This window comes from Cardiocondyla obscurior, linkage group LG02 (assembly GCF_019399895.1).
Source record: "Cardiocondyla obscurior isolate alpha-2009 linkage group LG02, Cobs3.1, whole genome shotgun sequence".
In the NCBI taxonomy this organism is placed as follows: Eukaryota; Metazoa; Arthropoda; class Insecta; order Hymenoptera; family Formicidae; genus Cardiocondyla; species Cardiocondyla obscurior.
Genome location: NC_091865.1, coordinates 1,139,441 through 1,153,691, shown reverse-complemented (window position 1 = coordinate 1,153,691; position 14,251 = coordinate 1,139,441). Strand labels below are relative to the sequence as shown.

The 14,251-nt window shown below is 38.5% G+C and overlaps 2 protein-coding genes and 1 long non-coding RNA gene across 4 annotated transcripts in view; 2 read left to right on the top strand and 1 right to left on the bottom strand.

Moving 5' to 3' along the window:
- LOC139111785 (uncharacterized) overlaps nt 1-433 on the top strand; it is a 59,965-nt gene extending 59,532 nt beyond the window's left edge. The window contains exon 3 of the long non-coding RNA XR_011547275.1: nt 223-433. This is a non-coding gene — a long non-coding RNA (uncharacterized lncRNA). The remainder of the gene's footprint in view (nt 1-222) is intronic.
- LOC139111741 (uncharacterized) overlaps nt 1-4,983 on the bottom strand; it is an 83,958-nt gene extending 78,975 nt beyond the window's left edge. The window contains exon 1 of one of the 2 annotated variants that reach the window (XM_070672213.1): nt 4,003-4,983. In XM_070672213.1, coding sequence (XP_070528314.1) covers nt 4,003-4,075 — 73 coding nt within the window. In that variant the 5' untranslated portion in view covers nt 4,076-4,983. The remainder of the gene's footprint in view (nt 1-4,002) is intronic. The other variant, XM_070672220.1, reaches the window with a different exon arrangement.
- Nucleotides 437-14,251, top strand: part of Kl-2 (dynein heavy chain 2, axonemal kl-2) — a 103,356-nt gene continuing 89,541 nt past the window's right edge. The window contains exon 1 of the mRNA XM_070668690.1: nt 437-1,154. The gene's annotated coding sequence lies outside the window, so the exon portion shown is untranslated. The remainder of the gene's footprint in view (nt 1,155-14,251) is intronic.

Here is a 14,251-nt window from a genome sequence, read left to right as displayed (position 1 = left end):
GGCGGAATAAAGGTAGAGCGGTTAATTTGATAAGGCAATTAGAAGTAATGTCTGACAGAATTGCACGCTAAATTTGTTACGGCATCGGTGCTTAAATCGCAACAGATGTAATAATTACGAATGCTAGCTGATTCATGATTAGTAAAGACGATCGCTTTAAACATCCCCACGAAAACGTATTAACGTTTATATTAATTTGTGCATTTTTATTTTTTTTTTCAGGGGACAGAGGCCTCGATCTGCCGAGCACACAACGTAAGCAGATCAACTCCGCATCAACAAGGTCAACGCTTCAGAGAACTCAGTGCGAGAAAGACAGTCGCGCGATGATCGAGACTATCGTCGGTCTCGCTCTCTCTTACGCGGTCGTCTCTTTCCCTCCAAGGGCCGAAATCTGTAGCGGCCATGTTAGTCTAATCACGGAGCTTTGGGCGCGAAGACGTGTGTCAATCGCTCCGCAATTACGCATATTTTCGGTCGCGGATAGGACGTTCCTGCACGCGAGTACATGTTGACGTCGTCGACCCGGGAACGAACAATCATTTTTTGCATTCCTGTCAATCCGTTCATCGTTCTGCGCTTCGTTTCGGGCTCCGAAAGAGTGCCTCGGAAAGGTTAAGGTTATGTCGCTGGCGGAGAGCGCGGAGCGTCCGAGCTGATGTTTGCCGCGTGACGTCATCGACCTCGGCAGCCATGATTACCGACCCGCTTCACTCGCCACCACGTTCAGCGAACTACAGCAATCATGATGGCCGCTACGCGGGATGTCAACAAAGATCGCACCGCGCTCGCCTTCTTCGTCGCGGCCGTGCATCTCGTCCCTCGCCTCCCGTTGCTTCGGGCAAGTGACTTTTTGAGGACCGCGAGGAAGATTAAGTGCGCGGGGACTCATTTCGTATCGCGGCCCGTTTCATTCGCCACTTCGCAAAATAATTCGGTATCGTTCGTAATAATCGCCGCAATAATCCGTCAATCTCTCGGACAGAGATAATAAAAAAAGCAGAGCAGTGTAATAGTGCCGAATGATTTGAAGTGCTGCAAGACGTCAGGATAATTTGGATTACCGCTACGGAAGGAAGGAGGGAAGGAAGGAAGGAAGGAAGGAAGGAAGGATGTCGAACGTTATCGCTACTCCAACCGTACATCATCTAACGGTAAGTCTGCATTCTTTTGCAAATAATTGCAAATATTAAATAATAATAAAACACTAGAAGAACAGGGAGCTAGGCAATATAGCAATAGATAAAATTGTGAAAGATAACAAGCGTTATCCCAGAACTGTTCGCAGAGTGAGTAGAGTTTATAGAAGCATTCGAAAATATGGTGCACTCTCGGAAGCAAACACACTCATTTTGAAAATATCGTAATATCAGATAGAAATAAAGGAAAAATTCTTAGGATATTCTTCTTACGGTGATCTTACTTTACTTTTGGAACTAAAAGTTATAGGAAAATATGGTGCGCTTTTGTACAACACCGCGGGGTTTTATGAAGATAAAATAAATATGAGAGGGCAAAACAGCGGCGCTAAATTGTTGAGTATAGAAATCCGTGCTCTAAGAGCGACGTTTCCCAAAAGGGAAGACAAATCGCGTCGTCGATATACCGTACCGCTATATTTTTCCAATAAGAGAGAACGCGGGTTTAGAACGCGTTCGCGGAAGCTGCATCGCGGAGAGTAAAGTATCTCGGAGAAGATGGCGAAGCAGGCGAGTATATCTCGGATATGTCTGCATTCCGGTACACGTTCACTACGATTTGTTCCATCTCGACTTTCTTTTCTTTTCCCTCCCTTTCTCTTCAAAGAATTCTCACGTATCTGTTCGCCTTTTCGTGGCACGACGCAATCGTGTGGAAAAGGAGCGGTCCAGCGTAGGGCAAATATTCAGTCGAGAGAATTTGTCTCATCGGAAACAACCCGGTTTTACAACGCGAAAGTGGCATGTTGTTTCGCGAAAACTCACAAAAGCATAGAGTGAATTTTGCCCGAGATGCTAAAAATTGTATACGATATGTCTGTAAAATGTTTTCATTCTGCAACGCGCGAAGATTAATATTATGTTAGGGGCTAGTGATAAAGAATGAATAAACGTTTCAAGAGACGTCACGGTTTTAATATGCGTAAGTAAGTCTCTGGTAAAAATTGTGCAATAACGGCAGAATAAAGACTTAATTATGTTATAGATTAATCACTTCGCTTGCCGCTGTCTTTAACAGATCGCGAGTTATCCGATGGGATCCGCCCTTCTAGGTTTCACAGCGATGAAACATAAGAGTAATTTATTATATTTATAGTATTTTTACACATATTAATAATTATTTTCTGTGAGAGTGATTATTGCGTTTAATTACTTGAATATTGATAAAAAAAACGTTTTTGAGTTTTTAACATATACACCGCTTTGATTGATTTAATTTCGAGTTAACCGATTGAAGCACACACGCGTATGTACAATTTTCAAAATATTTGCAAACATAAAAAGTAGAAATGGTTTTTAATATCTCAAATAGCTTTGGAAATTTTTGTCCATTACGTTTTTTTATATAATTGAATGTGTCGTTCTATTCGAATTCCTATGTCTAAAAATTTAAATATTTATTACCGTTTACTTCAAGCTTACTGACTTGTTTAATTGTCATTAGTTGCTCTTATGTATTTAAATTCTCCGAGGTGTGAATATTTAACTTTAATTTAATTGAATTTCAAATCATTTATGTTTATTTGCTCCTATTTTACATAAAATAATGATAATCGTACGTAGCAATTTTCAATAGAAAATTTTGAATATTTTACAATTTGAATATCTCACTAGAAATATTTTTAATGAAAACAGAAAAGAAAGTCATTTAAAATGATTTATATCGAAAGATTGTAAAACGTCTAGCACCCTTCGGTGCATCTTCTAACTATGAGCATTGCGAAGCGCTCGACCTACTTTGACAAAGTAAAACTTTAGTGAGCTCGTCTATAACAAGGCCGATATCAAAACTGTTATTCCATGAGTCACCCACTAGTAAAATGGCACAGGTCCAAGACACTGTGAATCAGAGCAAAACATTTGCACTGCAATCTTCTCCGATTTGCAGTACATATGATGCACTTCGATCCGTTTAAGAAGAACGCGAGCAGATATGACCAATTAAACGCGTTATTTATGACTAATAAAAGATAGATTTAAACCATATTTTATCTGACGTTAAATTTTCCGCGAGTAATATCCGCAGTATCCGTAAGTACTCTTCGTGTTTAACGCGGATAGAATGCACCGAATCGTTGCAGTAATATCGAAGAGCGTGCGCGGGTGAGTAAAACCGCCGGTTGCAATCCCAACGTGATCTAACCGAGTCGAACTTGGGTGTAACGATGTCGTTCATGCCGATCGTAGAGCGGCTGCGAACGACTGACCATTCTCCAAGAACGCAGGTATCGCGCGTCTCCTTTCTCGGATCAGCGGATCTCGGAACTTTCGTGAAGCAACGATCCAACCGGAAGAAGCGCGTAGAAGGTTGAAAGCTCCAATGACTCCTTTAACGACTCTTCGCAGGCTCAACTTAGTAGGAACTTAACCATTTTACGTTTCTCCTTGGCGCGATACGGAAGAGGGAACGTTATCCTTCTTTGCGCCGTACATATATGTACATTTGACATCCTCCAGCGATATAAACGAAAGCTGCGCTGCCCATAGAAATGCATGGTACTTGAAGACTTTCATCAAAAATTAATTTTTATTGCGTAGAGCGTTATTCAAAATAAACGGTATTTTTCAACTTGAAAATTCCAGTCAGTTTAAAAAACGCGTTTTTCTCTCTGCGTTTATTGCTACTTTTGCAACGGGCAAAAAAGCGACGGAAGATTCACTTCGATAGTTTTTCTCTTCAAAAAAGTCGATGAAGAACGTTCCGCCGGTCTGACAATCATCCGTATCACTTGGAAAACTTTCTTTTTTTTTTTTTTTTTTTTTTTTTTTTTAGTCGAACTTAACACTGTGTAATGAAACTTACCTCCCACTATCAGTAGCAAATGCAGCAGCCCATATCGTATTTTTTTATATTTCCGACGAAAGTCGTTATCCATCTTGATGTGAAGAATCCTCTCTGTCACTATAACACAAACGCGTCACGTTTTTTATCTACATATGTTCCTGCTCGTCGATCGGTACCACAGTTTTTTCGTTTATATGATTTTTCATAAAGAAATGAGTTGAGCTATTCGCGCGAATAAAATTCGTGCGACAACATTAAACGAACGTAAAATGGAAAAGTTCACAGGTTAATGAGTGACTTGAGCATTTTTTTTTCATCGCTCGCTCGTCGATCACCGGGAACTCATGAAAGAGCTCGAAAATCGGCAAGTCTGGAAAAACGATTCGAATTCAACGCGATCGCGGTAGTTTCTGACTTGCAACTGACGAGGGATGCTGCACGAAGAGTTTGCGCCAGCTTCGCGCCAGCTTCGCGCCCGCGCACAAAATCCTTACTCCCATTCACCCCCTAACCAGCCACAGTCAGTTAGTCAGTCTCTCTCTCCCGTCCCGCATCTCCGTTTATCCCGCGTTCTTCCGTTCGCGTTCTCGCTCGTACCCTGCCCCCTCGTTCTGACTCACCGTCTACCTTCTCTTTCGACGATATCAATCCGTTCCTTCCCGCCCCTCTCACTCTTTCTCTCTCGCACCCTCTTATTCCCGCCCCCGTACTCGCACGAGAACTTCTTTCTCTTTTATGCAGCTCTCTATCGCTGTAGTTGTCTTCCGACTCGCTCACTATTACAGTTTTTCCGTCGCTCGCTCCGTCCTTTCCGCGGCGTGTCGCCCTCGCTTCTCTTCTTTCTCCTTTTCGCAAACGATTGTGCCCTCATTTATCCTACGGATTTCTCTCTATCCTATCTATCCGACTCTACCTCCACCTTGGTCGCCCCGTTTATCTGTCTTCCATCCCCTATCGCGATCGCACCCACCATCTCCACCACATATCTAACCTCGCGCGCATCCTTTCGGCGGTAGTATTTTAAATACTTGAGAATTTTTTTTATAACAATACGCCGACAAGCGCCCCTATTGTTACTTACTTTGCAAATAATTTTATGTCTTACGTGAAAAAATCGGTAAAAGAAAATCAGAAGGTATTAGAAAAAAATATGGTTAATAGGATTTTAATTATACAATATGGCTAACGAGTTATTTAATTTAATTGCTATCCCAACAATTGTTATTTTTTTTAGTTTATAGATATATCTAACCTAGCGCGTATCTTTTTGGCGGTTGTATTTTAAATACTTGAGAATTTATTTTCTAACAATACGCCGACAAGGGTCCCTATTGTTACTTACTTCGCAAATAATTTTCTGTCTTACGTGAAAAAATCGGTAAAAGAAAATCAGAAGGTATTAGAAAAAAATATGGTTAATAGGATTTTAATTATACAATATGGCTAACGAGTTATTTAATTTAATTGCTATCCCAACAATTGTTATTTTTTTTAGTTTATAGATATATCTAACCTAGCGCGTATCTTTTTGGCGGTTGTATTTTAAATACTTGAGAATTTTTTTTATAAGAATACGCCGACAAGCGCCCCTATTGTTACTTATTTCGCAAATAATTTTATGTCTTACGTGAAAAAATCGGTAAAAGAAAATCAGAAAGTATTAGAGAGAAATATGGCCAATAGGATTTTTATTATACGATTTTCACTACATTTCTAAAAATTATAATTCTTAATATCTTACTATTAAGGCACTTTGTTTGAATTTTTAGTCACTTTTTTAAATATTAGTGTCTTAATAATCAGATATTCTTGTCGGACTATTTAGCCTGTTTTTTAAATACTTTTAATTTCAGTGCCTGAATATTCAGACATTTTTATAAAACACTTTTATAATATTTTGTAACCTAAATGTTTAATTATTCAAACATTTTTATCTGAACTTATTGAAATTTTTTTAATTTTTATAAACGTAAATAAAAGTGTGAATATTTAAACATCGAGATTACAAATATTTCTTACAAATAATTTTCTTTTATAAAAAATACAAAAGATATACATCTTTTAATATATTTATTTCAATACAACTAAAACACAATTTTAAATTAATTACAAATACTATTATTTACATTACATTTATTATTAATTAATACTATTAATACAATTAATTAATTACATTTACTATTAATTCTATTAATGGCAATGACATTGATAAAAGTAGCATGACATATGCACACACGCGATTACTGTGATTCCGCAAACGTGTACTTAAAATCGGTTATATGTTCATTAATTTTAAGCACAAGTTTAAATTTTATGCATATTTTTTTTATTTAAAATCTCCAAATAACAAAAAAAATTTCTTGACAATCATAAAGTCCCAACGAGCGAACGCAGACGAATTATAATAAATCATATTTTACTTTTCCGTTTTTCTTCGCGTGTTGTCGCTTCTTCTTCGTAAATTTAGAACAATAATCTTGATACGAGTTGAGCGGTGCTGGCTCAGCAATTACACTGTCCACTAAACAATTGAACAAACGTTTAGTGGGCAGGTGTAATGCTTAGCCAAACACACCGAAACGGTATTTTTGAAACGTACTCGCTTACTTTGTCGAAGCAATTGAAGCAGAATCCGTTTTTCTTCGCGTGCTGTTGCTTCTTCTTTGTAAATTTAGAACAATAATCTTGATACGAGTTGAGCGGTGCTGGTTCAGCATTACACTGTCTACAAAACAATTGAATACACGTTATGTAGGCAGATGTAATGCTAAGCCATACACACCGAAACGGTTTTTTTTAATCGCACTTGCTTACTTTGTCGAAGCAATTGAAGCAGAGTCCGTTTTTCTTCGCGTGCTGTTGCTTCTTCTTTGTAAATTTAGAACAATAATCTTGATACGAGTTGAGCGGTGCTGGCTCAGCAATTACACTGTCCACAAAACAATTGAACAAACGTTTTGTGGACAGATGTAATGCTTAGCCAAACACCGAAACGGTTTTTTTTAAGCGCACTCGCTTACTTTGTCGGAGCAATTGAAGCAGAGTCCGTTTTTCTTCGCGTGCTGTTGCTTCTTCTTTGTAAATTTAGAACAATAATCTTGATACGAGTTGAGCGGTGCTGGCTCAGCAATTACACTGTTCACAAAACAATTAAACAAACGTTTTGTGGACAGATGTAATGCTTACCCAAACATTGAAACGGTTTTTTTTTAAGCGCACTCGCTTACTTTGTCGAAGCAATTGAAGCAGAGTCCGTTTTTCTTCGCGTGCTGTTGCTTCTTTTTTGTAAATTTAGAACAATAATCTTGATACGAGTTGAGCGGTGCTGGCTCAGCTATTACACTGTCCACAAAACAATGGAACAAACGTCTTGTGGACAGATGTAATGCTTAGCCAAACACCGAAACGGTTTTTTTTTAAGCGCACTCGCTTACTTTGTCGGAGCAATTGAAGCAGAGTCCGGTTTTCTTCGCGTGCTGTCGTTTTTTTTCGTAATTTTAGAGCAATAAAGTTTGCAGAAGAGAATGTAATGCTTTTTTACACACAAAGAGCACCGATTGCTCTTTTGTTTGTGAACATATGTATTTTGCGTTTTTTGACTTTTCTGAATTTGCACTTGATTTTGTAAAATACTTTTTGATCTTGATCAGCTGTAATAATTTCAGTGTAACGTTGACACGTTTGTTACGTCGTCGATTTCTGCAGATCAACTATATATTTTATTTAGATGACAGTTTTTAAGCGCGTTACTTGTTATGGTGACTTCTTTTCGTGCTAATTTTTTTTTTCTGTACTGAACGTGTTAACGTCGAGCAGTCGCAATGATATTCTAGCAACAACTGTGATCGGAACCGCTCCGGGTTCTGCTTTTTATACGCATTCTTCTACTCGGTTTTCTGAAGAGCACGGCACAGGATTTGTCAAGCAACATGGATGATCTCTCGATGGCGAGACGAGAGAAACTGTTCGGGCGAGATAAGTATGAGATCCTGAACTTCTTGTTGTTATATGTATACATTTCAAATGATTTTCTTGACTCAAGAATGTAAGATATCGTTCCTTTAACGATACATCAATGATACTTCACCAAGCACTTTTATTGTTACGGTGTTCGCAATTCCTTTGACTAAAAGAATAGGAAGTATTATTGCTTATTGTACGTACAATTATTAAAGTACGCATCATATGATTTTCGATTGTAAAGGAATGTCTACGAAAAGCGAGTATAAAGGATTTGCGTCTTATGCCAATTAATCTTATTTTTCTCTATCGATGCATAAACGGTTCGTCACAAAACATCCCTATTGTTACGCACTTCACTATCCTTTCACTTAAAACAGAAAGAAATATTATTACCTCTTGTACGTATCATTATAAATTTTCGCATCATATGATTTTCGATTGTAAAGAAATGTCAACGAGAAGCGGGTGTAAGAGGTTTGCGTCTTATGCCAATGAATCTTATTTTTCTTCATCGATGCATCAACGGTACGTCACAAAACATCCCTATTGTTACGCACTTCTTTATCCTTTCAATTAAAACAGAAGGAAATATTACCTCTTGTACGTATCATTATAAAATTTCGCATCATATGATTTTCGATTGTAAAGAAATGTCAACGAGAAGCGGGTGTAAGAGGTTTGCGTCTTATGCCAATGAATCTTATTTTTCTTCATCGATGCATCAACGGTACGTCACAAAACATCCCTATTGTTACGCATTTCTTTATCCTTTCAATTAAAACAGAAGGAAATATTATTACCTCTTGTACGTATCATTATAAAATTTCGCATCATATGATTTTCGATTGTGAAGAAATGTCAACGAGAAGCGGATGTAAGGAGTTTGCGTCTTATGCCACTTAATCAAGAGACGCGGTAATGTCTCGCGTCAAATGTACGAAGTTTGAGACTACCGCGTATCTTTTACGAGAAAGGCCGAATTTTTTTTTCTTTATTGCCTTTTTTTCCCTTTTTTTTCTTTTTTTTGTGAGGGTTAATTTTTAAGTTTCTTTTTTTTTTTATAATTATTTTTAAGAAGTTTGTACATTTGACGCTTTTTTTTTCTTTTTTTTTTTAAAGTCTTATATACGCTTACTTCTGGTTGACATTTTTCTACAATCGAAAATCAATTGACGCGTATTTTTATAACGATACGTATAACAAGCAATAACACTTCTTATTTCTTTAGTCGAGAGGATTATTTGCGAATTGTGTAACACAAGGGGTGTTTGGTGGCATATCGTTGACGTATCGTTATACGTCATAGCTTTTCTGACATCTCTGGTCGAGAGGATCATTTGCGATGTATATGTATAACAATATGACGCTCAGGTTTGCGTATTGATCTCGTTCGCATGTTTTTGCTCGTCTCGCCACCGAATATCGTCCAATCCGTTCGTCAAATATAAAGTCGTGCGGTGAGAAAAGTACCGATTCTCCGTCCAAAAAAATAGTAAAATATTAGATTTTTTAAACGCTTATATTTTAGACACTTAGATCCATACAATATTTACCAAAAAGAGAACTGTTTTAAAAATCTGCCCGTTAACGCAATTCTTGCGTTGCCTTTGAAGATCGAATAATTTCCTGAATTATGTCCAATTCTGTTTTACACGTCACAGAGTATCTTTCGGCCGCTACAACGTGCGGTAATAATGGAACGTTTTAGGTAAATCGCACAATTTGGGATGCAGAAGCGACGCAGCCTCGCTTCCCCCATGTCGCGCGGCATACGAGAATAACATTTGCCGTAGCAGTAATTTAACTTTCTAATTATATGTGGGCGTATGCCTCTTGATTCTGTTCGTGACGCGTTTCAGAGGATTGAAATTGTTATAAAACAACGCGAACATCTCGTGTCTTCGCTCGCTTAGAACCGCCACGGCGATGTCTCAGAAATGTTAAATCCTAGAAAAAAAAAAAAAAAAAGAAAAAAGAAAATAACTCTTATGTTAATCCTGCTCTTCTTAAATTTGCGTACTTATACAAAATTGATATATTATTAAAAACAGAAATCAATTAACATTATAATAAATTAATATCGCGTTTAATACAGAAGATAAATTGCCGTTTAGTTTGCGATTCTCCTTAATCATGCAGAATGTACGCGTGTTACTGTTTTGTTGACTTTTATATTTTCATTTGAGCTTACCGCTTCGATTTTGTTTCAACTTTTTTTTTTTTATAATCCTGTTATTGTGCTATTTGCTGAACAACTTTATTTCGGTAATATTAAAGTTACGCAGTTAAGTCGAAAAGTTACGGGCAAAGTGAAACTTGTCCGCGCGCGGACCGCAGCTACACGTTATTCTGGAATTTTGCGCTGATTTGTTAGTAACTTTGTTGTTGGAAACATATTATATCCGAATAAATGCATGCATAACTTCTCACGCGGATTTAATTTAACTTTATAATTACGCGTGACCTTAAGTTCGTTTAGCTAATCGGGTTTTATTTTACGTAATTTAAAATATCGCGTGAGCAAGTATAGATATTTCTTCGATAGTAACTATTTCACCGTCGGTTCGTTGCGTGCAGTTTAATTACTTAGGTAATTCTATGCCGCGTGTCAAACTTGCCGAAGAATTTTCTTCAATTTCGCGCCGGCTTACAAAATTTCCCGCCCACTCGGCGAGGACGCCAAGAAAGCTCATGGCACTTCAATCCAAGCGTAACGCATCGAATAAAACGTGATTTTCCGTGACGTCAGTTCCTCCGTAGATTCCACACGGTTGATCGATCTGCGCTTTGAGAACGCCCTGTGTACGTTACGATAGTAACTTCTCGCATGGGAGTAATTAAACTTTCTCGCTCTTTGTATATATAATTCTCCTGACGATACGTATGGTTCGCTTCCTCGATACGACACATGCACATATACGTATACTGCCGTGGAATGTTGCAATACAGTTTACAACTTCTTGGCATGTAGAACTGAATATTTAAGTACGTGCAAGTTTATTCTTCTAAACAGCTCTCTGTATTTATAGGAAAATGTTTGCGGTATCGCGAAGGTATTATCCAAATTTTTTTTTTGTAACAAAGTAATGCAACAAGTAAAAGCGCACGCATATTTCTCATCAGTCTCGTTTTCTTGTTTATCAGCCGACGTAAGAAAGATTTAATATAATGCTCGCGTAATTCCCTTGATATCGATTTTCCAGTTGTCATCTTCATTGCGATTCACCGCGAGTAATTTGTACAGATAGAATTATTCATGAATTAATTTCGTATGCTTTGCCAATCAAGCGCGTCAATGCTCTCGCGGCGGTACCACCAAGTTCGCGCCGTTCTGTCGTCACGTTGAAGCGTCACGATATAGGGGGGCGCAGTAGAGAATGCGCGTATCGTGCCGTCGTCTAATGAGTCAACGAATTGATAGGATTTACCCTCCGCTACCATACTTTTCCGATAGCCTGTTTGCCGAAGTTAACGCGGACAATACTCCGGGTTCTCTCCCCTCGTCACCGTCGCGAAAAGCATCCGATTGGAACGCGGCGAGTATTCGATCCTTCGTTACGTATGACGCATTGATGAAATTTGCGGATCCGCGCGTTACGGTGTCGCAGAGTTGCCCTGATGAACGACGCGGCTCGTCATGGCGACGAATTATGGAGTGGCTGCAACGCTACTGTTTCGGTCGGATCGACTGTTGTACGGGGTAACGAGCTGACTTTCGCGAGGGATCATATTAATTATTGCGTTTTCGGAGAGCGAAAAACAACGAGGCGTCAAGCAAGTAAAAAGCATAATAAATTGCTTAATTGAGATTTTTATACTTCCTCGAAGTTTTGCATTGGCACGAAGATTTTATAGATTTCGAAAAAATTTCGTTGTTAAGAATTCACTTTGTACCGAAGTCGCTTGCATTTTTATGGGCTAAAACGCATTAGCGAAGAAAAGTATAATTTGCATAGTACAACATGAGCTCAGGGAATACTCGATTGTTATTTTATGCGAGGTTTTGTCATTAAAAATTTTTCCGCACTCAAACATACGTTTATGTGTCGCTGCATTAAACGCTCGTCCGATTGCGATATCTTATATTTAAGATAATATACTACGAGATACATTATTAAATAATTATTCAAGAATTTAACTAATTCTAGTAAACTCACCAGTTTAAATATATTTTAATATTATACAATTATTATTCCCATTTTTATTTATTGAAAAATTTTTTTTATTTTAATTTTTTTTGCGCTGCTAATGTACTTACTATCTCGTTTGTTTTCTTTGGATATTACAATTACGCCACTTATACCGCGCTGTTGTATGACGACGTTGCAAGTAGAAAGTTACGAAAATTCATACGACTATACGAGTGTTAAACGAATGCCAAGCGATGTGATCAAAGTTTACTTTAACACGATGATGTCGCAGGATATTAAACTGAACTGTTGTCATACTGCAACGTAGTTCTCTGCGCTAACTTTATACACAAATTCAGCCGCTTCATGTTAGTTCCTGGAGAAACTAATTGCTCTGCGTGACGCAGGCTCTTTTGTAGTTTTGTTGAAAACAAAAAATAATTATATATACAATAACTAAATCTTAAAAAAAAAAAAAAAAGACAAAGTTTATTAGAAAATTATAACGATACTAATATGGATATTTCCTTTATGTTCGCTTTTTTTTAATCATACTTATGTGTCATTAAATAAAGAAATAAATAAAGAAATTAATATTCTAATATTACGTATACTTTGAAATTTATAATTTTTTTATGTTACGTTTCAAGAATACAGTATCAAGTGTCGCGATATTGTTAGTAAAAGTTAATGACAAGTAAAACGGTGGACATAAAGGAGTTGTTTTTAGATATTTACGCCGTCATTTTTACTGTTATCGGAACTCTTCTACGAAATCCTATTCCTTAAACGTATGCATGACTCTCGACCGATTCGAGCCTGTTAACATATAAATTGCCGCTTAACGGCGAGACAATCAGTTTCGCGGGAACTCTTGGGAAGAGGGTGACGACGGAGACGAAGACGAACGATACTGAATGCGAGGGTAAATGAGACAGTATGAGACAAAGACGAGGAGAGATAGAGAGAGAGAGGAACGAGAAGGGACTAGACCACCCTCGAAAGTAACAAGAGAGAACGCGGGAACGGTGAAAGAAAGAGACGGAGAACGCGGCGGGTAGGAAGGGAAAGCGGGGGGTGCCGTCGAAGGGACAGAAACGGAGGAAGGGTGGCATTCAATTTAATTTCCTAAGAAAATTGTTATAAAAATATATGTCGCGTAATATTTTTTTTCTATTCTCTATTATACGCTGGATGAATAATTTATGATTATTTAAAATTATGTTGTAAATATATGAATAATCAAATTATTATTTTAACATACGCATAAATTATAACTGCATTATGAAATTATAATATCAGTTATACCGTGTAAGCAGTTAAAATAAACAGTCGACGCGTAGACCGACGGATTGCGCATAATAATCGCGGAATAATAATAATCACCGATGCATCGGAACTCGGAAATATCCGGTCAGAGCGGAGCAAATTGCGTTCTTGTCGCGCCGCTGTCGAGGCGCGCTAACGATGAAAGGCTGCATCGCGGATGCATGCATGCAGCGGGAAAAGGTAAAGAGTCACGAGTAATAATAACAAATGAAATTCTCCCCGTCGTCACGACGGTATTCAGTCGCGCGAATACACGCTACAAAGTTATATCAAGATGTTAGGTCCTGTACATAACGTACCTACGCGACATGCATCTGGATAGAGGAAAGCGCAGGAGCGAAATCACCGGTGGGATGTACTCGGCAAGGAAAAGCGTAAGGAGGGAGAGGAGGAGGGGGGATATAGGGGCTGATACGAGAGAATAGGTCACGTCACCTTTACATCCGGGTGCGGTGCTCAAATTGACCCTTAAACATTAACTCCGCCAGCTTCGCGCCGCCCCACGGTTTCAACGGGGTAATACCCTCAACTTTTAACGACCCGAGTCTCCGGCGATGTTTTCGCCCGGTCTCTCTTTTCAACTCTTTTTCTCGCCGCGTTCCTTCTCACGCCCGCCGTCGTCGCGTGGCCGAGCGAGAAATACCTGCCCGGCGGTTAACACCGAAGCAATTCGTGCGCCGCCACGGCGATAAATCCTCGCTTCTTTTTTTTTTTTTTTTGCCACCGCCGCGGATCAAAATTCATTCTTCGCGCGAGAAGCGGAGCGATTGTGGATAATGCAATACGTCGGGAGGATTTTCCCTCTCGTCTACGTAACCCCGCGCGATCCACTGCGGTCCGGACAT